At 44.5% G+C, this 26,178-nt stretch overlaps 1 protein-coding gene across 11 annotated transcripts in view; it reads left to right on the top strand.

Annotated features, from left to right (window-relative positions):
• Window positions 1–25,665, top strand: part of FGFR2 (fibroblast growth factor receptor 2) — a 108,346-nt gene extending 82,681 nt beyond the window's left edge. For 10 of the 11 annotated variants that reach the window (XM_055559915.1, XM_055559914.1, XM_055559913.1 and 7 more), the window contains 9 exons: window positions 1,832–1,983; window positions 4,839–4,960; window positions 6,996–7,106; window positions 8,454–8,644; window positions 16,906–17,028; window positions 17,602–17,672; window positions 18,956–19,093; window positions 20,757–20,862; window positions 23,957–25,665. In XM_055559915.1, coding sequence (XP_055415890.1) covers window positions 1,832–1,983; window positions 4,839–4,960; window positions 6,996–7,106; window positions 8,454–8,644; window positions 16,906–17,028; window positions 17,602–17,672; window positions 18,956–19,093; window positions 20,757–20,862; window positions 23,957–24,121 — 1,179 coding nt within the window. In that variant the 3' untranslated portion in view covers window positions 24,122–25,665. Of the gene's footprint in view, window positions 1–1,831; window positions 1,984–4,838; window positions 4,961–6,995; window positions 7,107–8,453; window positions 8,645–16,905; window positions 17,029–17,601; window positions 17,673–18,955; window positions 19,094–20,756; window positions 20,863–23,864 lie in introns of all 11 variants that reach the window. The other variant, XM_055559911.1, reaches the window with a different exon arrangement.
• The last annotated feature ends 513 nt before the right edge of the window (window positions 25,666–26,178 follow it).

The following is a 26,178-nucleotide window of genomic DNA, read 5'->3' as shown; positions in this document are numbered from 1 at the left end:
TTTTAGCCAAACCTGTTCCTTGAAATCTCTCTGAGTCTTTCTCTGCAGATGGAGCTCAAGACATATATGGGGTCAGTGGAGGCTGTGGAGATGGTGTTACTGGTGGGCCCTGCAGCTGAGGTCAGCGTATTGCGGAGGTGGATTCTGCAGGCTTTTCATGTTTACCTTTGTCTTTTTTTTTTTTTACCTTTTTGTCTTTTTGCTTCTGCTCTTTGCTTCTGTGGCCCAGACACTTAGGTGTAAAGCCTCTTAGAACTTTATCTGTCCATGAGGCCCCTCTTAGCTCCAAAACTAATGACCGCTAACTTCCTTTAAAATATATATATGTATATATATCATTAAATACACACATAAATATATATATATGTGTTTACTATGCTCATAGTGAGTAAGCATTGATCATAGAGTCTACATAATAAAATTTCAGCATGATTCCCTTTGACAAAAGACTGCTCAGAAGGCTCAGAAATGTTTTCATGTACATTTTAAAAGATGATAGAAATTCTATGTTAAAAATTACCTTCTTCTTGATATTATAAGTAATATTAATACCAGCTTCCTGTTCCTGAAATGATCTCCCCCCCGCCCCCAATCTATTCTTGGATATCTCAGGTTTCCTACCTGCTTTTTAAGGGCAGTCTGGGTTTAAGGAGAGAGTCAAGGTTTTTTAAGTAGGACGTTCCCAGAGCAATCTTCCGGTTCCCTGTGGGAATGGTCCAGGCTCCGCCTTGAAAGTTCATCCTCATTAAATTTGTTCATCTTGGTCCTTGCCATCTTGATTTTAAAAATGTTTGTAAGCACTGCTGGGGAGAAGGGTTGGTGTGAGAGTCATGTAGGGGACAGAGCCATGTTTGAGGGGTCACGTCAAACCCGATTCCAGTTCTCTTGGGCCGGTCTTGTTCATGGTTTAGAATAAGGTGATGGTCAGGCAGCCCGTAATGGTACTTTCCTTTACAGAAACCAGCACAGAGAAGATGATATATTTAAGAAATAGCTATTTTTTCAAATGCAGACTATAATGAATGAGCGTAAACTGAGAAAACTCTGTAAAGCCTTGTAGGCTGCTGGGGGCGTTGGGGATGGGGAGGGGAGCTTTCCCACAAGATTGTGAATAAAGAGGTATTTTTCTTTCCCTCACTCTTTGTTCACTAGTTTCTGAAACCAAAGTTGACCTGGTCATCAACTAGTTCCCAAAAGGAATGGGGGAGAAGTAGACAGTGGTCCGCAGTGCCTGGGTCTCTGGTTACCCTTGAATAAAGGCACTTGTTGCTGCCAGAATGCTTTTCCCATTCAAATTCTAGAGCTAGATCCTTGACATATTCGCCTTTACATTTCAAAAGATAGAGCTGATTGAAGAGCCGATTTTCCAGAAGCTTTTGTGGAATTTCATAAGCGTAGCATTGATTCACCATCTGAGCTGGTATGCCAGGAGGAGATTGCTAATCTGGGGCTCTGATACAAGCCCAGGCAAAAAGGCAAGAATGAAGCCTGTGGGGGTCTAGCTCTGTGTTCTCAGATGATATGTTGACTGTTTAGGGCAGAAACAAGACTTTTTTTTTTTTTTTTTTAATCAAGCAATGTCTAAAAAATGTTGTTTGGATGTCTGGTTTTAGGAACATACAAGTTGGATGAAATCTAGCACATACTGCCTGGATAGGAGGACCGAGGAGTTGGAATCCAGCTCCTAAATGTTTGGTCCTAAATTCATGACTTTGGCCAACCCACCCTCCCCTTGCTTTCTAAGAGCTGACCAGTGGCTGGGCTCTGGCTGGCTCCCAGTCTTCTCAGGTGGAGCCAGGATTACATCTGTGTCTTTGCATTTTGTATCCAGGTTTCTGCTGAGTCCAGCTCCTCCATGAACTCCAATACCCCGTTGGTGAGGATTACAACTCGCCTCTCTTCAACTGCAGACACCCCCATGCTGGCGGGGGTCTCCGAGTACGAGCTGCCAGAAGATCCCAAATGGGAGTTTCCAAGAGATAAGTGAGTACTTGAGTGGGGACACTTCTCCCAATGAAGACTTTTCTCCCAATGAAGACTTAAGTATAAATGGGGACATTGGGTTGACGTTTTCTGTTTATGATGCTTAATTGCCAAAGTCTTGTTGTGATGACATCAACAAGAATGGGTAAGATTATATTTTTAAATAATCAACTCCAGGAAAAATAAAGAACTGATTCTGTCATGGGCTCTTTTTTAATAGTTCTTTTAAAGCAGAGCTACTAAGCCATGGCTGGTCAGCAAACAAAATGGTACCTTGTTAGCATTTTTTTCTTTTCTTTTTTTTTTTTACTTTCTAGATAATTTAGATCCAGTCAAATGGAATATGAGTGGGATTATCCCATTTATAAAACAGAATTGACGTTCTAACTTCTGGTTCATGACTGTCCTATGGTTCATTTCTTTAGAGGGATTAGATATAGAATATAAATTGCCTTAAGAATCTTCACCCAACAGTGCTGTTTTTACTAGTTATTAATATAATATTTGGCTGTAAATCTTCAAATATGGCACCTGCCATTGAATTTCTTATGGTCCATAATATTTTCCTTATTGGGTGATATAGAGGTGTTCCAATAAGATCAGTCCAAGTTGGCCACCTGGGCTCTGGTGAAAGCATTGTTGAGAGCTGTATATTTCTTGGTCTGGCATCAAGTTCATGGACTTTGGATTCTCTTGGGCTGGATTTGAATCCTGGCTCTGCCAGTCAGTGGCTGGGAAACCCTGTATGAGTTGCCTGATTCTTTTTGAGCTTCATTTCTATAAAATGAAGGTCATAGTACAAACCTACCAAGACTGAGCACAATTCTTGGCTCCTGTGAATTTCCCTTCATAACCAGTAAGATCTGAAATTCAAATCTCAGCAAGATGGGCATCCAGCCAGTGGACAGATCTTGGGCTACCAGCCCTCCATCTTCCCGCCGGCCAGCCCCCAAGTCTACCTTCTGAAATGAATATGATGGTCATTGAAGGGCTGTCGGCTCATTTCCAGGGTCTCTCTTGTAGTGGTTAGAGTCTAAACAGCTTGAGAGTAATGGAAGGTAGAAATTGCTGACTACATCTGCATTGAATCAACTGGAATAAGCTTTTGACTTGCTTATGTACAGCTAGCCTATTGGTCTTGACATTTGCTCTGTCTTCTTGAGATTATGTTGGAGAAGTGTCTAATGACTAGAGAAGGAACTCGTGCACAGATTTGGAAATACAAAGATAAGCTTTTCCAGAGATTGGATGTGATGAGGAGCCTTTCTTTGGAAGGAGAGGTAGCTTACATGGCACTTGTAACTTTGAGTCACACAACTCCAACCAGTTTTGTTTCCTAACAGCTCATTTAGAGATATTAATATACGCCATAAATTAGAACCAAATTATTGTACTGGTATCATTTTGTTAGATTGTTAACGGAAGTGATTTCCAGTTTGTTTGTGTGCTGTTCGTTCATTTATTCAGAATTTGTTTACTACATTCTTACCAGTGAGGAACCAGAAAAAAACAAAGAATGATTTCTTCACCTGTGGAGTGTGAGAAGGGGGTGTTTCTCATGAGCCTGGGCTTGACTAAACAAGTTGGTGGGTTCTTGTGCACATGCCTATGGAGATAGGACTGAGTCGGGGAGCTGTGATCATATTTTAAGAAATCGTAGCTCCCAGGTTCAAGCCATAGCTTTTGCCACTTGTGACACCACGGGCAACAGTGGGAGCCTGTCTGTAGCTCCCCCCAGAGTACCCTGAGTGCGGCAAATCTGAGTGCTAAGCATTTCAGAATAGTGTTTAGCACAACCATAGGTGGAGCAGATTTCCAATGAATGAAGGCTATTTAGAAGCAGTTTATTAGATTGGAGGCAGACGTTGTACAAAGAAAGGATTGTTATGTTTGTAGTAGCAGGGCAATAGGACATAAATTAGCCATTTTTCCAATGCAAATGTTTATTTTCTGCCAAGATATTAAATTTAATTTTAGCTCAGGGTAGGAAGGGAATGACCTCAGCATAGCACACGCTACCCTTGGTCTTGGCTTTAACTTTTTCAAACCATTGCGTACTTAGCAAAAATACTGCTTACTAGTGGCAGTTCAGTACTTTGCTGTGTTATACTTAAATGAAAAACCCACATTTGTAAGTATTCCAAAGTCTCTTCCATTCTGTTGGTTTTTGCAATGTCCAAGGAGTCTATATGGCTATTAGCATGATGCATGTAGCACTTCTGACCTTAGAAATTTAGTTTGTTGTGTTCACTTTGGATTTTCTTCATTATTAATTTTGGGTAGTCATAAGGATTTCTAAACTAATATGTCAGAAAAATCCCCCTTCTCTAGAGTTTTCTTTTTCCTTTAATGAAAAAACAGAGATTCCTTGAAATGCGTTTAAGATTCATATCTTGTAACTTGGCCCAGAATGTGACCATAAAATCCACTGGTATTTAAATAATAGTGATTTTTAAAGACATCACTTCACAGAGACAAAAAAAAAAAAAAATAATAACAGGTTTAACGGTTTTCTTTGAGACATTCTAAATTACACATATTCGATGGGCTCAAGATCAAAGCTTCTCCTCATTAGCACTTAGGAAAGCTGACCACCTGACTCGCAAGGATACCTTCCTTAAAGAAAATAAATCAAGAATACAAATGTGACATTCAATAGTTGTTCCAGCAGTCACTGACATTCCCTAAAGCGTCACTAAGAAAATACTCAAGCGCGTGTGTTCCCCAGGTCTCATTAGTTCCATATGATAAATGCTCCATGCTTTTGTAAGCTGCTGAAAGATTTTTATATTGAGTTCTGGAATTTCCCTCGCTGTACCAGATGCCGTGTACTAATCCTCCCTTTACACATTCAGGCTGACGCTGGGCAAACCCCTGGGAGAAGGTTGCTTTGGGCAAGTGGTCATGGCTGAAGCAGTGGGAATTGACAAGGAGAAGCCCAAGGAAGCAGTCACTGTGGCCGTGAAGATGTTGAAAGGTGAGGGGGGTGGTGTGGGGAGGGAGGAGAAAGGGGTTGCCTTATCAAGAATGTTCCTTTTGTGTGAACTCTATCATGGCACGGGGTCAAAGAGCACATAGTTGACCTAGGGGTTGAGAAGTTTTCAGTATAAATCAGCATCTCGGACAGACTATTTATCTTGAACAGTGTGCACTTATAAAAAAGAAAAGCCAGTTCTGTTAGAAAGTGGTAGCTCATTCCCTTTATATTTGGAAATGCTTAGAAAATATTGATTCACATAGAATTGATTAATTTAGATGAGCGTTGGCACGTTGGATGCAGAACACAAACCTTAGCTTACAAATAAAGGAAAGTTGGCCTTTTTAGGGGGAGCCAAGAAGGCTCAGAGAGAGGAGGCCACTCCTTCTCCTTTGCAAGAGGCACGGAGCAGGAATGGCCCTGGTCTGGGAGAGTTGCTTAGGAAGCTAAGAGGGAGTGCATGGCATTGATGCGGGTGCAGAATTGCCTACATGTTCAGGGACGAGTGAGCAGTGACTCAGAGATGTGAACGTCGAGAGGCGTTCGTGGGAGCCTGAACATTTATGTGTTAACCTTCCAACCCTGCTCATGCCTACAGCCAAAGAGCCTAAAGACTTTTTAACCATTAACTTCATCTTCCCACAGTATTCTTTTATGAGAAGAGTTATAGGAAACAGTTACATTATAAATCCCATTGTGGGCATCTCAGAAAAGACACCCCAAGCAGAGTTTTTCCCACATGTCCTGGCAGACAGGTCTGTTCTCAGAATGTGTGTGTTTGGGCAGTGGTGGGGAGTGTCACGCATTGTGGACACCCAGGGTCAGGCGTTTTCTTTCTTTCCTGGGATTTTGAGTCATCGCGTCTCTTCCTGAGAGGAGGGAGCAGGGTAGAAATAGTTGGAAAGGTGTTGGGTGTTTTTTTGGTTGTTTTTCCTTAGCTCTGGATCTGAATGGCTCCCCAGGAAAATGAGGACATTTTGAGCTGCTCCCCACTTTGGGTTGATGCCTGGGAAGACCACAGACATCAGCCGTGGTCATTGTAATAGCCAGTGGGCACCTCAGAGCTTAGAGAGGACCCCTTGTGTCACTGCAGTGGAGCCTCTCTCTCTGAGGGGCAGGTGTGCACTCCTCCATGGGTGTCCGTGTGGATTTTACACTCCAGGCACTTGTGTGGCTCTTCCTTTTGTGAAGCCAAAGAGCTTTATGCAGCATGGCTTCTATCCATGGCCTATCCTCCTTTTGGGGGTAAGCTCAGATTTTCCCATATTGAGTAGTTCAATTCAGGTACCTGAGGAAGAATCTTGCCGCTTTTTGGAAGCTTAACTGCAAGCCAGGATATGCAGGACCTAAGCTGTTCTTGTTTGAAATTATGGAGCAGAGAGGTTTTAAAACTTTAATTATCTTAGTATGGGAATCCCAGCCCCTTGAGAAGCCCATAGAAGGCGAGAACCTTCAGCCCCTCAAGATGCAGGAGCGGGCACGCACACACACACACACATATGCACGCACACTTTTGTCCTTGGTATGGGAACTTTTGTCCTTGTCTGAATCCATCTGTGAGTGCCCTGTGGGCTTTGAGGGCTCAGCTTAGCAGCCTGTGATCCAGAGACAGTCTGAAGTATGTGAAATGCCCCCATCTTCCTCCCCTTCCTCCTCTTCCACAGAAGTCCTCATAGTTGCTTTCAGGTCCCATGAAATTTGATGTGGTTTTCTGAGATACCTGCGATCTGCCAGAGGGTGGAATTATTTCCTGGTAGAGAAGAATACCCCCATGTCTGTGAGGTTTGCTGGGAAAGAATTGGCCTTAGCGCCCAAGGCATATATAGTTGTCTTGACTTTTGACACTATTGACCCCAAATTAGCTATTTGACATGGAGGAGGGCAGTTCTCTGGGCATTTCCTGCTTCACCAGTAAGATGAGAGAGGTGATTTGGAAAGTCTTTTCTGGTTCAGAAATTCAATTTCATTCTGTTTCAACCAAATATTCATCAACCAGCAGTAGCAAAACTGATCTGTAACTTTCCTAATGTTCTAGATGATGCCACTGAGAAAGACCTTTCTGATCTGGTGTCCGAGATGGAGATGATGAAGATGATTGGGAAACACAAAAATATCATAAATCTCCTTGGAGCCTGTACTCAGGATGGTGAGTAGGAGGGAAAAAATGCATTCATTCACATAACCCAGGGTTCAGCATCAGCGTCATTTTAGAAGCGTATGGATGTTTAGATCTTGCTCCTAGAGCCTCCTAAGCACGTGTTTAAAGTTCTTTATAAAACCCACCTCAGGAAGGCGTTCCTGATGACCATGCCTGGGGTCTAGGGGGAAAGGTGGATGTTGGGCGACCCTGGATGGGAAGGCCTGTAGGGTCCTGTTGTTTTTTGGACATAACCTAGAGGGTGTTTGGAAAAGGCCATCTCATTATGTTTAGAGAGAGAGTTCCCAACGTAAGATCCTGCATTTTGGTTGACAAGTTCTTCCCTTGAAATGGGATTGAGGAACCATGTCTTGCTATGGGTGAGTCCCCAGGAGTGGCCTTAAAGAGGGGAGATGGACAGGAAGGACATGTTATCTTCCTCTGGGGAGTGAGAACCCTGGCTTCTCTCATAGATGATCTGTGTCACTTTGGGAACCAGTTTGATGATAATTAATAAACTTGGAATGCCTGTTTTTTGCCTCGGCAATTTCCCTTTGAGGTCTCTGCCGGGAGTCAGGAGACTGTAAAGGGTTATTGTAAGTATTTTTGGCTTTGTGGCAGCCACCCACCTCTACTGCTGGAGTGAGAAAGCTGCCACAAACAATACAGAAATCAATTGGCCTCGCTGTGTGCCAGTAGCATTTACACACGAAAACAGGCTGGTCTGTGCCCTAGGGACATATCGCACGTGTGTGTAAGGAGCCATGCACTGGCATGCAGTGTTCGTCGCACAACGTTTGCAATGGCCCACGCCTGAACACAACCCAGCGGGGGAATGGATAAATACAGCATGGTATATGTATATGGTAGAATCTATGTAAGCGTTAAACGGAATGATCTGGATCTATTTTTTATCAGCCTGACTGGCTTCCAGAAAGATCATGTGTGGGGGGAAACTGTTGCAAAGCTGTGTCTTTATTACTTATTGATGTTGCTAAAAATAATACGTCGTTTATTGATACACATGTGTTTGTAAAATTGTTAAAATTAAATGAGAGCAGCAAATGTATGGTAGCCGTTGCTTTCTAAGAGGGGACATGACAAGAAAGGGGCACTCACGAAGCATTTCTGTTTTATTAAAGACTGTTGAGTCTACCTCGACCGGGTGTTCGTTGTCATTTGTGGGGAGATTAGAAGGCAGGTGTTCTATTTTTGTGTGTGCCGTTCTGTGTGTTTAAATTAAAAAAAAAATAATAATAAAGCACTGAGTTGTAATAGCTACGAGCTCCTTGGTAGAGCTGCCCCAGGGCAGCTCTGGGGTTCGCTGCCTCTCCAGCTCGTGTTTTCCATCCACAGGGCCGCTCTATGTCATCGTCGAATACGCCTCGAAAGGCAACCTTCGGGAATACCTGCGCGCCCGGAGGCCACCCGGGATGGAGTATTCCTATGACATCAACCGCGTTCCCGAGGAGCAGATGGCCTTCAAGGACCTGGTGTCGTGCACCTACCAGCTGGCCCGGGGCATGGAGTACTTGGCTTCCCAGAAGGTGAGTCCTTCCCCTTCTCCTCGGTTGGATGGATTCCAGTGAAAAATATTTGAAGAAAACAGGCCATTTGGATGTGCTCGTTTGCCGAATCAAGCCCTGGCCTGTCTTGTACAACCTGGAAAATATGTCTTGCATTATTCATACTGGGGGTTTGATGAACTCTTTAACAGCCAGAGTTGCATCATAGATCTGTAGCAGCGCCACAGAGTTGAGCAAAGAAGATGTCTCTTCTCAGAGACGGGCTGGCCGACACCCTTTAGGGAACCAGCTTTCCAGGTGGACGGCAGCGGGGTTAGGGGGCGCTGCCTTTGGTGCCGATGATCTTTTGACTTTGTTTTGTGGTTCTTGAGTCTCTGGATGTGGACTTTGGGTGTCATCTCTGTGGTTTGGAGTTTGAAATGAAGTTAAAGATTCTAGGAACGGAGATCAAATGATGGGGTGTTATGGTGACATCGAGAGCCAGGTATTCTCGGGATTTATTTTGTCTCATTTCGCGAGGTGACCCTCTGCGGTTAAAAGTTGGCCAGGTCCCCTGAGGTGAATCACTTGCATTCCGAGCATGCCGCACGCAGTTGGAACTTGAAACATCTGAGTTATTCTGAAAGCAGTTAGACGGGTGCCCAGATGTCCCCTGGGGCATTTTGGATTGGCCCCAGACGCCCTTCCCTTGCCCACACTTCAGGGACGGTCCATAGCTTCTTCCTTGGGCAGAGGTGGGTCAGTTCTTATCTGTTCTGGCATGTCATGAAACATCAGTAATTCCTCGTGTCCCCAAAGAAGTAAGAGCCCCTGGTGGGCGTGGACCCTCTGTCCCCCCGCTGGATCTTGGCCGTGGCGGTCATTGACGGGGCAAGGTGGCCACTGTCGCATCACACCACGTAGCGATTCAGGAAGGGCCCCGCTGTACCTCGGTCCCTGCTGTCTGTAGCCAGGTGGGAACACAGCCAGAGTTACCACGTGTTCTGGTTTTTTTCTCCTTAGCAAAAGAGTCCAGAGTTGAAGACTTTTCCAAAAAAATATTTTTTCCTATAAAATCTCCCAATGTATAGATTTTAGGAAACCAAGACAGAGTGAAGTTATGTGCATGTGTACGTGTGTGTGTGTTTGCAGCAGACTTTGCCAGCTGACGAGTCAGACAATCAGATCCAGAATGTGGGACATTTGACAAGACATTGCTTCAAAATGTCAGAGTCACAAAAGATTGAAAAAAATATCCTGCAGAGAGGGTTCCAGATGAAAAGAGGCTTAAGAGTCATGACAACTAAATGTGTGATCCTGGACTAGGTCCCTGTTCTGGGTGGGAGGTAGGGGGACAGCTTTCGTAAAAACCGTTTATGAGCATTTAAAATATGTGTATGGACTGTATATTAGATAATGTGACTGTTTCAGTGTTAAATTTGGGGGCAGTGATAAAGGTCTTGTGTTAAGGTAGGAGATACCTGCTAATGAAGTCTGCAACTCATTTTTAAATGGTTCAGCCACAAAAAGTGTGTGTGTGTGTGTGTGAGAGAGAGAGAGAGTGTGTGTGGGGAGTCTGGGTATAGAGAGAAAGAGAGAGCAAGGAAGCGTAAGAATTGAATCTGGCAAACATGGATATCCATTGTTCTATTTTACCTTTCTGTAACTTGGAACAATTGCTAAGTAAAACCCTGGGGAGCCATCCTGCCTGCAGGCTCCCACATCTGACCCTCCGGTCCTTCTTGCTCTGTCCTCCTGCTCTGGTATGGAGGGGAGATGATTTTGGGGTCCCAGCAGGGAGCTACTCCTGATAAAAGTGGTAGAAAGCTGGCCTGGTGCTTTTATTAATCCTTAAGTGAATATGCCTGAGTGTTCCTGATTCGGATGCCTGGTGTGCTGGGTCAGGCTCCCTGTGGGTGACTGGAATGGATGCCATCCTCAGCCTCTTGGAGCGGGCACTGTGGGGGACAGGAGGTGAAATCAACAATCAGTTCAGTTCAGTTCAGTTGCTCAGTCGTGTCCGACTCTTTGCGACCCCATCAACTGAAGCACACCAGGCCTCCCTGTCCATCACCAACTCCTGGAATTCACCCAAACTCATGTCCATCGAGTCAGTGATGCCATCCAGCCATCTCATCCTCTGTCATCCCCTTCTCCTCCTGCCCCCAATCCCTCCCAGTATCGGGGACTTTACCAATGAGTCAACTCTTCACATGAGGTGGCCAAAGTATTGGAGTTTCAGCTTTAGCATCAGTCCTTCGAATGAACACCCAGGACTGATCTTTAGAATGGACTGGTTGGATCTCCCTGCAGTCCAAGGGACTCTCAAGAGTCTTCTCCAACAGCATAGTTCAAAAGCATCAATTCTTCGGCGCTCAGCTTTCTTCACAGTCCAACTCTCACATCCATACACGACCACTGGAAAAACCATAGCCTTGACTAGACGGACCTTTGTTGGCAAAGTAATATCTCTGCTTTAGAATATGCTATCTAGGTTGGTCATAACTTTCCTTCGAAGGAGTAAGTGTCTTTTAATTTCATGGCAGCAGTCACCGTCTGCAGTGATTTTGGAGCCCAAAAAAATAAAGTCTGACACTGTTTCCATTGTTTCCCCATCTATTTCCCATGAAATGATGGGAGCAGATGCCGTGATCTTAGTTTTCTGAATGTTGAGCTTTAAGCCAGCTTTTTCACTCTCCTCTTTCACTTTCATCAAGAGGCTTTTTAGTTCCTCTTCACTTTCTGCCATAAGGGTGATGTCATCTGCATGTCTGAGGTTATTGATATTTCTCCCGGCAATCTTGATTCCAGCTTGTGCTTCTTCCAGCCTAGCATTTCTCATGATGTACTCTGTGTATAAGTTAAATAAGCAGGGGGACAATATACAGCCTTGACGTACTCCTTTTCCTATTTGGAACCAGTCTGTTGTTCCATGTCCAGTTCTAACTGTTGCTTCCTGACCTCCGTATAGGTTTCTCAAGAGGCAGATCAGGATGTCTGATATTCCCATCTCTTTCAGAATTTTCCACAGTTTATTGTGATCCACACAGTCAAAGGCTTTGGCATAGTCCATAAAGCAGAAATAGATGTTTTTCTGGAACTTTCTTGCTTTTTCCATGATCCAGCAGATGTTGGCAATTTGCTCTCTGGTTACTCTGCCTTTGCTAAAACCAGGAATAGCAAGGAGAGATAAGAAAGCCTTCCTCGGCAATCAATGCAAAGAAATAGAGGAAAGCAACAGAATGGGAAAGACTAGAGATCTCTTCAAGAAAATTAGGAATACCAAGGGAACATTTCATGCAAAGATGGGCTCGATAAAGGACAGAAATGGTATGGACCTAACAGAAGCAGAAGATGTTAAGAAGAGGTGGCAAGAATACACAGAAGAACTGTACAAAAAAGATCTTCATGACCAAGATAATCACCATGGTGTGACCACTCACCTAGAGCCAGACATCCTGGAATGAGAAGGCAAGTGGACCTTAGAAAGCATCACTACGACCAAAGCTAGTGGAGGTGATGGAATTCCAGTGGAGCTATTTCAAATCCTGAAAGATGATGCTGTGAAAGTGCTGGAGTCAATATGCCAGCAAATTTGGAAAACTCAGCAGTGGTCACAGGACTGGAAAAGGTCAGTTTTCATTCCAATCCCAAAGAAAGGCAATACCAAAGAATGCTCAAACTACCGCACAATGGCACTCATCTCACACGCTAGTAAAGTAATGCTCAAAATTCTCCAAGCCAGGCTTCAGCAATATGTGAACCATGAACTTTCAGATGTTCAAGCTGGTTTTAGAAATCAACAATAAACGTGGGCACAAAAATAAGCATGTTGAAAGGCTGAGAATCATGCTATGGAGGAAGCCCCTGGCGTGGGGGCAGGAATGGGGGGTTGGAGGTTTTGGGGACCAAAGGTGATGGCTGAGCCCTCCTGCAGAGGGACAAGCTGTGTGGAGGCAGGCCCTGCTCATTCAGAAGCTGACAGCCCCAGGCAAGACTCAGCTCTTGGAGCTGGGGAAGCCTCCAAGGGGCTGCTGCTACTGCTGCTGCTAAGTCACTTCAGTTGTGTCTGACTCTGTGTGACCCCATAGACGGCAGCCCACCAGGCTCCTCTGTCCCTGGGATTCTCCAGGCAAGAATACTGGAGTAGGTTGCCATCCTTCTCCCCTCCAAGGGGCAGTGATTTGGATCAGGTTCACAGTATAAAGCCGGCTACTTGTGACCATGGTTTTGGCTAAGGTTTATTGGCTCCGACAGATACCAGAGAAGTAGATTGCTTTGGGATATATTTTGCCATCAGGACAGTTAATGGATGGAGTAGATATGGGAGGGAGAGGAAGAGGGACCAAGGATGACTGCTGGATTTCCACCTTGAGAAACTGGATGGTGGTATGATGGTGGTACAGCTTATCAGGATGAAGAAGATGGGAGGGGCAGGGGCAGTGGCAGGAATTGATTCCGGTGGGAAACCCCAGGTGCATTTCCAGTATGTCCGAGGGTCATTCAAGGGCAGATGTCCTCCAGGAAGCTGAAGGCTGCAGCTCAGCTCTGGGGGGCTAGGCGAGACACTGGAGCCAGTGAAGAAGGTATAGGTTCAGGGCACGGGAATGGATGAGTTCACCTTGGGCAGGGAGGTTGGGGAGAGGCAGAAACAGAAGCTTGGAGTCAAACCCTGAGAAACCTCTCAAATCCAGAGATTGACTTAAAGTGCAGGAAAAGACGGAGGAGACCCCCTCAGAGGAGGAGGAGGAAACCCAGAATGTGGTTCAGAGGTCCAGAGAGGAGTCTTGGGAAGGCAGAAGGAGGAGACAGAAGATGGTTGAGTCCCGCCCCACCACCCACATCGCACCCCGGCCCTGAGGATCAGAGCCTTCCTGCTTTGCTGTGTGGTGTGATGGAGAGAGAACAGAGCATCAGATGAACTCTGCAAAATGGGGAAAAGAATACATTTTAGAATGACAAGCTGAAAGTACTCTTATTAGGAGTACTGTAATCATAATTACACTACTAATCACTACCACTTTTTGAGAGCTTAATGTCCACCAGGCCTGGGAGAAACATTTTATATACAGTATTGTCCGCAACCCCAGAATTAACTCAGAAACAGGTGTGTTTATAATCCCTGTCCTATGGGTAAAGATGCTGGGGGCTGTTAGGAAACTCCAGGCAACTTTGAGCCCAGGTGTGTGTATGTCACTGTGCTCATTTCTGAGATGAGGACTCGTCAGTTCAGAGAATAAAGAGGCTGGTCCCAGACCTGGCGCTTTGCTTTTCTACTCAGCTATCTTGCTCTCAGGTATTCCTGCCTCTCTGGACCAAGAAGAGGACCACTGGAGAGGCATTGGGAGTTGAAATAAGAAAGAACTCAGGAGGAGTGTGTAAAGGATTCTGTGTGTATATCGCAGGTGTATATGAAAAAGACCAAGAAGATGAGAAGAAATGCCGTATGCTGGGCTTCATTTGCCAACCCAGGGTGGAACAGAGGGGACAGAGTCCGTTTCCTAAGGCTTTGCAGTCGTGTTTCCAAAGCTCTTTGCCAAAGGCCACCTGTAATTAAGGACCTAGAACAGGTTTAAGCAGGTTCTAGATGAGGATGTTAAGGATGGTGCCCTGAGTGGAACCTGCTTCTAAAACTGGAGGGCTTACTTCGGGTAGTGGAAAATGGAAAAGCAGGGGACAGGTCAGATCCTAGCTGTGCCACACGGATTCTGTCCCGGTGGAGGGCGGTGTGTTTGTTAGAGACCTGAGGAACTGTTGGCTGTGACATCTGGCTCATTGCTGATGGAGTGTAATTAGAAATTCAGCTCAGTGGACATTGACTGGGTCAGGCTCTGTGCTGGGCGTGTAGAGATGAACCTGCAGTCCTGTGCTTAAGCTGGAGACGCTGGAGATGGACAAGTTAAGAGACACTGTGATGTGTACAGTAATACAGTGGGCGATGTGGTGTTTGAGCCTTATCCTAGTTATGCAAGCCTTTCTATTTTTAGTGCAAAGTACACTAATTTTTCTTTTTTATAAAATCTTAAGGACAGTTAAACCTCCAAGGTGTTTAACTTGAACAGCTGTTTTTATTTTTGCTGGGTTTTGTTTTTTTTTTTAAGCTTAGCTTCCTCGTCTTTAAAATGGCTATGATAACACCCATCTCATAAGCTGCCTTGGAAATTTAATGTGATCAGCTGTGCAAAGGCACCCAGCACACCGTCAGGGTCATAGAGGTTTTCGTCTTCCTTCCCTTAGGGACCCGTTGACCTTCGTTTATTTAAAGAAAAAAAAAGGAATACCACATATTCCAAAGAGCTCTAGTTATATAAAATGGCCAGCTCTTTGCACTGGAGAACAACTCAGATTTCTGCAGATGATGGAAGTTTGGCTTGACGTTGATTATTTTCTTTTTCTTGGGTATTGGTTCCAAGTCTCTTCTTGTTCAGCCCAGAGGGTGGGCTTTGGTGTTTCCCAGCCCCCTGGGACGCAGGAGGCTGGTGATGGATTCTGGCTTTCATAGTGAAAATGGAGGTCGCCATCATGGTGACTCGGAGTTGAGCCCTTATGTGTGGTCGGAGCCCCGTGCACAGGGAGGCAGATTCTTCTGACCGCATGGCTTGCCAAACACACAGAGTCTTGTCGGCGGGGAGCACACCACTGGGAGAGTTTGGCCCAGGACTTGGAAGTTCCATTTGAAGAGGCCTCCAAAACCAGGAACCCGGCTCTTGCCCCGACCGGATCCCCGGGCGGCTTCTGGGAACTCTCACATTTCTTGCTTCCATTCTGGCCGGGCACAGGCAGCGTGTGGGCTTCTCTTGCTTTCTCTTCAGTGACCTTAGCCCATCCAGGGGGCCACAGACGTGGATTAAAACAAGGAATAGTTGGAGGGTGGGTGGAAAGAAATTATTCCTAATTCATTCTTCAGGGAGAGTTTGGCTTGCTCCTTTTTTAAAATGGCCTGTTTCTTGTATCTATCTTAAAATCAGCCCCATCTCACCCATATCAGAGGGGTTGCTAGGAGTCTCTCCTTCATATAATAGTTTGCCTTTGCCCAGAACCTATGTAAAAGGCTTTGTTAGGGATGTTTGTTTACTTCTGTCTACCTTACATTTCCAAAAACAGGAGGTGATGATTTGGGACCCCAATTACTATGTATCCTGATGAAATTTTGGTATATTAAAGTACAACTAAAATGCTTTCAACAGCTTACAAAAGCATATCATTTGAGAAAGGAAATATAGAAGTTATAAGAACTAGAGCTTTCTGAGACTGAAGAGATCGCATCAGTACCATGAATCGACTGCCCTGTAGTAAGCATCTCAGTGCCTGGCCCCTGTGTATGTGGCAGATATAGGTTGGGCCCCGTGTGGGGGCCAGGTGTTGGGTGAGAACTGGACAGAGAATTTGGATAGACAGGCAGTGATTTTGATATAAGCCCGAAACAGATGTGACCAGCTCCTTCAGAAACAAAATTTGAGGGAAACAGAAAAAAAAGATGCAATAGGGCTAAGTCTGGAAGCACAGAGACTGCTGTGCAGACATTGTGGCTTCCTGTGGGGCACGGGGGTGGGCAGTGATGAGACCCCCGGGCTAAGCTGGTGGCAGTGGGAAGGGAGCTGGGTGGACAGATTGGAGAGGCATTTGGGAGTTGAAATCAAAAAGAACTCGGGAGAAGTGTGTAAAAAAGTCTGGTGTGTATATCACAGGTGTGTATGAAAAAGACCAAGAAGATAAGAGTAGAGACCTTGAACTTAAGGTGCCAAAGGGATGTGGCAATGTCCTGTAGCCTGATAAAAGTGAGAATCTGGATCCCAGGAGAGAGGTCAGGATAGAGATAAGAATTTGAAGATCTTTCCTATGTAGCTAAGAATGGGAGCCATGAGGATGTATGGAAATATACAGAATTAATGGGACACGTCCTCTGTTTTGAGGGAGAGAGGAGTTAAGCCAAGGAATCTGAAGGGGTGGGGAGAGAGGAGGAGAGTGAGCCAAGAGAAGGGATGGGGTGGAACTCAGCAGGGGGACAGCCTCAAAAATGAGCAAGAAAACAGGGTCCTGAACTTCAGAGAGGAAAAAACTCCATTTGAGTCTTCACAATGTGAAGGATACCAGTCAACTGAAGTTAGAAAGGCGTGTGGTTTCTTATCTACCTTTGCTCTTTGAAATAGTTGGGGCCTTAGTCTTTAATTAGAAAAGAAACACCAATTTTTGACTTCAGTTGTATTTTCTGTCTACATTGTAAGAAGTGCTTGTGTTACCTTTTTATCCTTGTAGCATTTTGAAACAAGTTTTTTTTTGTTTGTTTTTGTTTTTAATTTCAGTGCATTCATCGAGATTTAGCTGCCAGAAATGTTTTGGTAACAGAAAACAACGTGATGAAAATAGCTGACTTTGGACTGGCCAGAGATATCAACAATATAGACTATTACAAAAAGACCACAAATGTGAGTCTATGGTGATGATATGGTGGGAGAGTGTTGGGCGGGGGGCGGGGGGGTGGCACGGAGCGTTCCAGGTGAAAGATAATGTTCAGAACTAGAATGACCAATACCTTTTTATTCCCACTCGTTTGTGTTACTCCTTACAAACTTCTCAATAAGCAAATTCAGGCTTAACTCTTACTAAGAGTTAAGACTCTTAGTAAATGTGAGCCAGTCTTATATACTGAATAATCAGCCTCTAGGATCTTCATAAGGCTCCTCGTCCGGAAATTCCCTAGCAAAGAGTGGAGCTTGTGAGTTTCTGGGTTAATTTTCACCTAGAAATGGGCCAGGGTGTGTCAACGTGCTGGGGAAGATGTATGATCACGAGGAAACGACCCTTTATCAACATGTTCGTATCTGTGCATCTCCCACACTCTGCGTAGTCCCTTTGGAGCGTATTTTTTTCGCTAATGACTCTCCAGCAAAAACCATTAGAGTGTCAGCTCTTAAAATAAACAGGGCACAGCCCGGTGGGGGCTGCTAAAGTAAGCTGGTTTTAGTATACTGGGTTTGACATTTCTTCCACGCTCACAGGGCCGACTTCCGGTCAAGTGGATGGCCCCCGAAGCCCTTTTCGACAGAGTGTACACCCATCAGAGCGATGTGTGAGTAACTCCCTTGTCGCTGCCTTCTCCCTGGGGTTGACTTGCAGAAATCTTGTCCGTTCCTCGCCTTCCTTCCTTCTTTGGTGCCTGCTGCATTTCACACACGCAGAGAAGGTGCAGGAGCCAGCCTTAGAAAGGACGGATTTTCTGCTAGGCTGGTAACCAATGCTCTGTTACTAATCTGCCTGGCTTCAAAGCACACGGGAGGTGGAACCGCTAACCTGCTCCTGCCAGAGCGGAAGCTCCCCCCTTGAACTCACTCACGGATGTGCAAGTACAAAGCTGCTATCTAATTTGCCAAGCTGTTGGCATGTTCTTCGTGCTCTTCAACTTTTCCTTCTTGAGAGCGGTTTGTCATATTTTCCCCATCCTAGGATTGTCCTTACAGGGAGGCTGGTTGGGATGAGATCCACTCAGGGGATCTCCAAAGAGCCTACTACTCCCTGTTTATCCTTTGAAAAATGTCCAACCTCATCTTTGCAGCCTTGATAACATTACAGCAATAGAGTGAAAACTCTACAGTATTTCAATTATGATACACTTAAAAATACTATCAGGGCCAGGCTCCAAGCGGTATTTTAGAGTTCTAGCTTTGGAAATCTGGTGGAAAGATGTTACCATTGTGAGAAACTGGGTGAGAGGTACAAAGGATCGCGCTGGTCTATTTTTGTAAGTTCCTGTGAATCTATAATTATTCCAAAAGTTAAAAAGTCAGCTGCGCTACTCTTGTGTGGGCGGGAGGGTTTCTGGCGCAGGCATGGAGCCTGTGCCACGGCCACTGGTTCTCTTCAGCAGTCCTAGAAGGAGAGCCTTGTGGTTTCCAGTTTTGCAGTGAGCTGCTTCTCTTGCTGTATACAAAACTGAAGTCAGTTTCATTTCTGAAACTCACCCTAATAGAATCAGTGAGGGTGTGTTTCCAGCATAGAAGCTCATGTTGATAACACTGCATAAAGACAAAGAGTTTTATTTGAAAGTGGTGGACAGAGGAAGAAGGAACCAAATTTCCATCCCTTGTTTCCCCTTCCCACCCTCCCCCAAGAGTGATGGTTTACCATCACTTATCTGTTGTCTGCTGATGGAAAATTCCGTCAGAATATCTCCTCATTGTCATCTGGGGATGCTTTCTGGGGGCAGGAAGGGGCAGGTTGGATGAACTGCAGGAGGGCCCCGGTCATTTGTCTTTGAATGTAAGAAACATGAGGGAGTTTGTTTTCTTAACTGGGTGTGTTTAGGTTTCTGTGATTCAGATGGGTTACTAATGCTGTTTTCTCCCCTCTTTGCAGCTGGTCCTTCGGGGTGTTAATGTGGGAGATCTTCACATTAGGGGGCTCGCCCTACCCAGGGATTCCCGTGGAGGAACTTTTTAAGCTGCTTAAGGAAGGACATAGGATGGACAAGCCAGCAAACTGCACCAACGAACTGTAAGGGCTGTTGGCTCTCCTGATGCCCCAGGGGACCCACCGCGCTGCTAACGCTTCTCCTGGCTGGTTCTGTTTCCTTAGGGTCCCAGGTTTCTAAGTACGTCCTGAGAAAAAGAATAGCGGAGACTTGCTGGGCTCAATCCCAGAACTGAGATAGAGAGTTCCATGGACAGGCCTGACTGTCCAAAAGAAAGAGCATCCTCCTGAGGTGGTGTGGTGTGAGCTTTACCCCACTGAGGTGTTGGGTGCTTGGCCGAGGGCTCCCAGCCATCCACAGTGAGCCCTGCAGTAATCTTCCTGGGCCGCTGTGCTGTCCTCGCTGTGAGAGGAAGATACATCAAGCCTTCCCTCATGCACAAGCCTGAGACCCATGGGGCTGCCTCCATTTCTTATGAGTGGTCTGTGGCCTCTGCACTGTGAGTAGAGAGTGGGTGCTTCTGCAGCCTCTTTGTGACCATTGCTATTATAGATGGATTTTGATCACAGCCCTCAGGGTGAATGAACTAGTGTCTGCTTATCTATATTTTACCCATATTTCAGTGCAGAGGATTAAAAATTTGTCCAGGTGCTAATATAGTCTGACTGTTAATCCTGATCTGACTATAAAACTGGTTTTGAGCAAAACCTACCCTGTACTTTAAGTGGAATTACTTGTGTTGGTGACAAGCGTCTTGTGCAGTAAAATCAGTGCTTTGAAAAGGTGTCTCTCCTCCCAGCTCCCAGTGTCAACTTAGAAGAGGGATTGTTCCAGAGACTGCGGTCTCTTGGGTATTGTTTCATGGGGATTTTATATCAGTAATCCCATGAGTGCTTTTCGGTGCACAGTGGGCATCAGATGAATGGTCACATTTTATAGTACATTATATAAAGGCATTTATTGTGCTCCTTGTCATTCCTGGGGCTTTTTCTACTATAGAGGGTCTGTCGAAACCCATCGTCAAGATAAGGCCTGGGAGCCTAAGCCTGTCCAGGAGTTAATCAGGAAGTGAAGGCATAGCTCAGTGACGACAGATTAATTCATAAGAACCTTGCCTTAATGTTGTGCTTTTCAAACTTCAGTTTTTCAAAACTGAGGAACCTTTGTCCAGAGTGTCAGGCAGATAACAGTAGAGCAGCTTTGGTCCTGGCAGGGGTGTGTGGGGAGGGAAGACTGGATTCCCACCCGCCCCTACCTGGCTCTTCCCACAGTGTCCAGAAGTGTGGAAATGTGATGCCCTGTTATAAGTCACTGCCACAGGGATACCGGAAGTCAACCAGGAAAACAGATAGAAGTGTCTTTTTGGGTTTTTGGCCGTACCACATCGCTTGTGAGATCTTAGTTCCCCAGTTAGGGATTGAACCCCAGTCCTTGGTGGTGAAAGCACTGAGTCCTAACCACTGGACCACCAGGGAATTCCCAGAAGTGTCTTTTTTGATGGTGTAGATACTGTCCTAAAGCATTTTGCATAACGTGATGTTTTTGTAAATCAAAGTGCCTTACAGAGAAACTAAGCAGTGTCTCTTTTGGCAGAGTGGATCACCACCTCCTAATTCAGTTGCTAGTGCAGTTCTGATACATTTTCATAACTGAGGACATCTCTCCATACTGACTGTTAAGAGTGGCTTATAGCCACACCCCTAGTCCTCAGGGAAGTAACTCACCAAGAAAATCCATCTCTTCCAGGTATATGATGATGAGAGACTGCTGGCATGCGGTACCCTCACAGAGACCCACCTTCAAGCAGTTGGTAGAAGACTTGGATCGAATTCTCACACTCACAACCAACGAGGTAAGAGCCTCCTTCCAGAAGCCAAGGGTCCTTGCTGGGGAACCCCCATACAGCTTTTGAAATGCAGCCTCCCCAGTGGGAGTCCAGGGTACAGTTTATCATTGTTCTAGGGCTCAGATAGACTGAAACCATGTTCCTCCCAAACCCTGACTTTTCTTGGAACTTCATCTTGAGAGTTGCAACTCACAAAACCAGACACAAAGGGCCCCACCTGAGGCTGCCCCTCACTGTGGCATGTGGGTGGTGGGTCCACGGTGTGTGTGTGCAGGAAGATGGGGAAGGGGAAAAAGATGTCCAAAACTGCAGCATTTGGATTTGAGTGGGAGGGAGCTGGGGTTTCTGTGCTGATTGGATTCCTTGCCCTGCTCATTAGCGTGAGGGCTGCTGGTCATTACTCTGAGGGCTGCTGGCCCTTATTCTGAGGGCTGCTGGTCATTACTCTAAGGGCTGCTGGTTGTTATTCTGAGGGCTGCTGGTCATTACTCTGAGGGCTGCTGGTCATTCATTATTCTGAGGGCTGCTGGTCATTACTCTGAGGGCTGCTGATGGTCCATTACCAATGAACTTGCCGGGATGAAGTGAAGTTGTGCCATTCCAGCTTTTATATAACGCAGGATGGTCATAGTGTAAACATACAGAGTCACTCCTTTAATGAGTGACTTACAGGATTTTTAAGTGAAAACTTTTGATAAAATATGTATTTTCTATAAAATAGTTATAACCTATAACAACCAAAGAAACCCTCTTCTGTCACTCATTGTCCACACTCAGCCATGTCAGTGGCTACTTCACCATGCAGAGAGAGTGATCTTTGGTTGTAGAAAGAAAGTGATGTGAGCAAGAAAGGTGATAAACCCATCAAAGCCAGAAAAAAACCCACAATAGAGAGAAATAGTGAATTAATTAGAGATATTTAATGAGGATATAGAACAGTGTTCCTCCAGACAGGGGGAGAAAACCCCCACAATTGTCTTAATAACAACAGAAAAGGTTAAAACTGCCTAAACATTTTAGAAGGAAAAGAATACATTTATTTTAAAATAATGTATTTAATAGTTTCAGATTGATTTTTTAAAAATAATTAAATGTTGTGATTTGAAGCCTTAAGCCAGGAATATTATCTCTGTGTCTAACTGTGGCTGATAAAGGGAGAGATTGCATTTAAATGAATACAGCTGACCTTCAGAAGTTGAAAGGAAAGGAACAGTTCAAGGGAAAAAAAAAAAACAACCAACTTTCTTCTCCTGCCAAAATTGTTGTTTCTAGTATAAGTTCCTTTAACCCTAGACTTGGAATTCACTGATATCTCTAGGTTTTTTTTTTTCCCTATCAGATCTGAACATTTATGGCTTCAGTTAGAAACTGAAAAAGCACTAAAGTTCCATTTTAATGATCCTGTATCCATGCTCTATGCCATTTATTTATATATTTACATTTAAAGTGGGCCTGTTTTCACCCTGAAACTTAGATCTAGCATCCTAAAATTTAAAAAAAAAAAAAAAAAAGCAGAATGCCATATTGTCCAACGGATATAAAAATCGAAGTTCTTTCCTTCTGAAAATCATTACCACATGCTGGAGAAAAATGGTTCCATTTAGGACAAAATTTCATTTTTTATCATTGTAAGCAAAAAAGTTCTCTTTTGATGTGGTGGGCGTGTTTGTTTCCAGTCGTGTGGTTCATGCTGATGTTGTTGGAGTTGACACATCCCCCATTCTTGGATGGGGACTCTTTTTCTTGCCAAATCTGGTGATGAATTATAGGGGTGGTTTGGGTTTTTTCTTTTTTTTTTTTTTCCTGTCTGTTAAAATGTATAGTTGCCAACATTCTGTGGGCCCTTCTCTGATAACACCAAGGCTGGTTGTGATGTGGTCTACACCTTTTTGTCCCCTTCTCAGCAAAACCATGTATCATGGTATACTCCTTGGCTTTTGGGAGTGTGAGCAGAAGCACCCCAACATGCTAGCCTGGATGAGGCAGTGAGACCCAATAGGGCCCCAGTTTAAGAATCTTTTCATAGTTTGCAGACCTTTTATGTCAAGGGCCAGACAGTCAATATTTTCAGCTTCATGGGCCTCTTTGTGGATCTCTGTAGCAACAGGCACAGACAATGTGTAAATGAATAAATAAATGTGTCTACGTTCAGATAAAACTGGATGAATCCTAAAATTTAAATTTTAGGACATTTTACATAGTTTAATACCATGAGATGTTATTCTTCTTTTGATTTTTTTTTTTTTTTTCCTTTTTCCCAACCATTTCATAAAGTTAAAAGCCATTCTTAGCTCATGGGCTGCACAAGAGGAGGTAGAAGATTTTCACCCTGTTTTAAGTCGAAAGGAATATTATCTGGGGGCCATTGGGTGGGTTTTCCGAGAGCAGCACCACTAAGTGCTTCAGAGCCCTTTTTGAATTTCAAACCTGCAAAACTTTGAAATGTAACCTGCGTTTTCCTGAACTGTTCTTTTGCTGTCCATTATGAATGTAACACACATGAGTCTATCCAAGCCTTTTTTGAACCTGTTTACATTTTCAACTCAGAGAGCTTCTGAGAGTAATGAATTGCATCTGTGAAATTACCCACTGAATGAAGACATATTCCCTTTAAATTATCCTAGAAGCTACAATAGTAAAATGTAATTCGTGACATAAATATTCAGGGTCTCAGCACTGGAAAGAGGTCCTGGACTTCCACAGCTTCTTACATCTTCCCCATTTTGCTGGGCGTGGATTTGAACCATGTGGTCTGTCAACTAGTCCTGGGGTCTGTGCCCATCGAGGTGACCATTCAGCTGGGTATTAGGGTTCCCCACTTGGCAATAGTTTGTAACTATTGAAGGGTAACCTAGAGGAGATAAAGTCGGGGTCTCAAGGTGGTCTTTGTGGGAGCTAGGCTGGGTGGGTATCTCCCTGCTGGGGGTGCCCCCATCCTGTCCTGACTCCCATATCAACATCCCAAGAGCCTGTGTTTGAAATAAAAGTCTTCTCTTCGCTTCTTTCAGGAATACTTGGACCTCAGTCAGCCTCTCGAACCGTATTCACCTTGTTATCCTGACCCGAGATGAAATAAAACGTCTCTCTTCCCTTCTTTCAGGAATACTTGGACCTCAGTCAGCTTCTTGAACAGTATTCACCTAGTTACCCTGACACAAGGAGTTCTTGCTCTTCGGGAGATGATTCTGTTTTCTCTCCGGACCCCATGCCTTACGAACCCTGCCTTCCTCAGTATCCACATAGAAACGGCAGTGTTAAAACATGAATGGGCCTGTCCCCCTGTCCCCAAACAGGGTGGCATCAGGAACTTAGCTGTACTGAGCAGGGGGGGCCTTGCCTCCAGGAGCCTGTTGGCTTGGCTTGTATATATGGATCAGAGGAGTAAATATTTGGAAAAGTGATCGGCACACGTGTAAAGAATTTATCCAGTTGGAGACTTGTAATCTTCACCAGGAGAACAAGAAGGTTGTGGGGGCAATGGACTGCCATGGGCCACCACATGCTTCTGACCCACTGTGGGTACTGGCCGTGGACCAGCCGGACTTGAGGCAAACACCTGTTCTGCCTGCCTTGTGAATTTTGTAATAATTGGAGAAAATATATGTCAGCGCACACTTATAGAGCACAATTGCAGTATATAGGTGCTGGATGTATGTAAATATATTCAAATTATGTATAAATATATATTATATATTTACAAGGAATTATTTTTTGTATTGATTTTAAATGGATGTCCCAGCGCACCTAGAAAATTGGTCTCTCTCTCTTTTTTTTAAAAAATAGCTATTTGCTAAATGCTGTTTCTTACATAGAATTTCTTAATTTTCACCGAGCAGAGGTGGAAAAGTACTTTTGCTTTCAGGGAAAAATGATATGACATTAATTTATTAATGAATTGGTAATATACAAAACAATCGTTTTTTGTGTTTTTTTTTTTTTTTTTGGTAATTTAAGTGGCATTTCTATGCAGGCAGCACACCAGACTAGTTAATCTCTTGCTTGAACTTAACTAGTTACCAGATCCTCTGAAAAGAGAAATATTTACAAAATGTGACTAATTTGGGGGAAGTGAAGTTTTGGTTTATTTGTATTTCAACTCTGCTGTCAGATGATTGGTCTTTAACCACCTAACTGCCCGTATTAAAAGAGCGCATTGATGAGAAGGTGTGTTGTTTTGGTGCAGCTTGGTCATTGGGCCCATAAACCTTTCACTGGGCTTCCCAAGACAAACGGTACCAGCGTTCTCTTAAAAAGATGCCTTAATCTGTTCCTCAAAGGAGGAACTCTCGAGATGCTAAAAGAATGTTCTGTCCAGCCTCTGGCCTTCTGCCCCTCTCCCCGCCAAGTTGCACATTGATCAGATCAGCCTGCATTCTCTTTGGCGAATCCTCATCACAGCTTCCAGATTTACTGGCAACAGAGAAGTCTCTTAGAATCTTCATGCCCCGTCGGAGAAAATGGAAACACTGAGTTGTTCTGCTGATAGTTTGGGGGACCCTTCCATCTTTTTAAGGGATCGCTTCCACCTCCTCTGGCAGGACCTCACCAAAAGATCCCGCCCGATGCCAATGTCATGTTACTGCCATGGTGTTCATTCTGTATGAACGTGTTGTGTTTTGCTTTCAAAACACCTTCTCACTCTGCTCTGGCTGTGCAACATGAATGCGGATGACACTGATTTTTAACATGTTATGAAATTGGAGAAAGTATTTAATAAAACCTGTTAATTTTTATACTGACAATAAAAATGTTTCTACAGATATTAATGTTAACAAGACAAAATAAATGTCATGCGGCTTATTTTTTTAACCCTTGTGTCTTACCAAGTGGTTTCCCGTGCTCGGAGGCACTGACTCAGTGCTGCGTGGTGTGATCGCCCGGAAAGAAGGCAGAGCTGGGGAGGTCTGTTGTTTGCTACAAACAGGTGACTTCTCAGAGGTCTTGGCCAGGACCCAGCAGTACCTGGGATAGGTGGATCTAGTGGAAAATCAGAAAAGGCTGTTCAAATCCTGGCTTCATTGCTTCCTGGGACCCCAAAGTAGTCTGTGTTCCTTTCTGGGCCCTAGCTGCTCCCAGAGGAGCAAATGAAGGGCATGGGAGAGAGCTTTGTGGATGTGCAGCTGTTCTAAGGATGGGAGACCATCAGAGGGGAGATATTTAGAAGCTCTGGATACTGGGCGCCTTGAAACCTTTTAAGCTGCCTTCCTCATGATGTATGGAAACACTTTGCTTCAAATTTTCAAAAAGACAACTTGAGCAGATTTTTAAAATAAATGTACTGTTTCCATGCCACCAAGAATCTGAAGAGGGAAACGGCATTTT

The sequence above is a fragment of the Bubalus kerabau genome, chromosome 22, assembly GCF_029407905.1.
Source record: "Bubalus kerabau isolate K-KA32 ecotype Philippines breed swamp buffalo chromosome 22, PCC_UOA_SB_1v2, whole genome shotgun sequence".
In the NCBI taxonomy this organism is placed as follows: Eukaryota; Metazoa; Chordata; class Mammalia; order Artiodactyla; family Bovidae; genus Bubalus; species Bubalus kerabau.
Note: the sequence above shows the minus strand (reverse complement) of the source record. Positions and strands in the feature narration are given on the sequence as shown.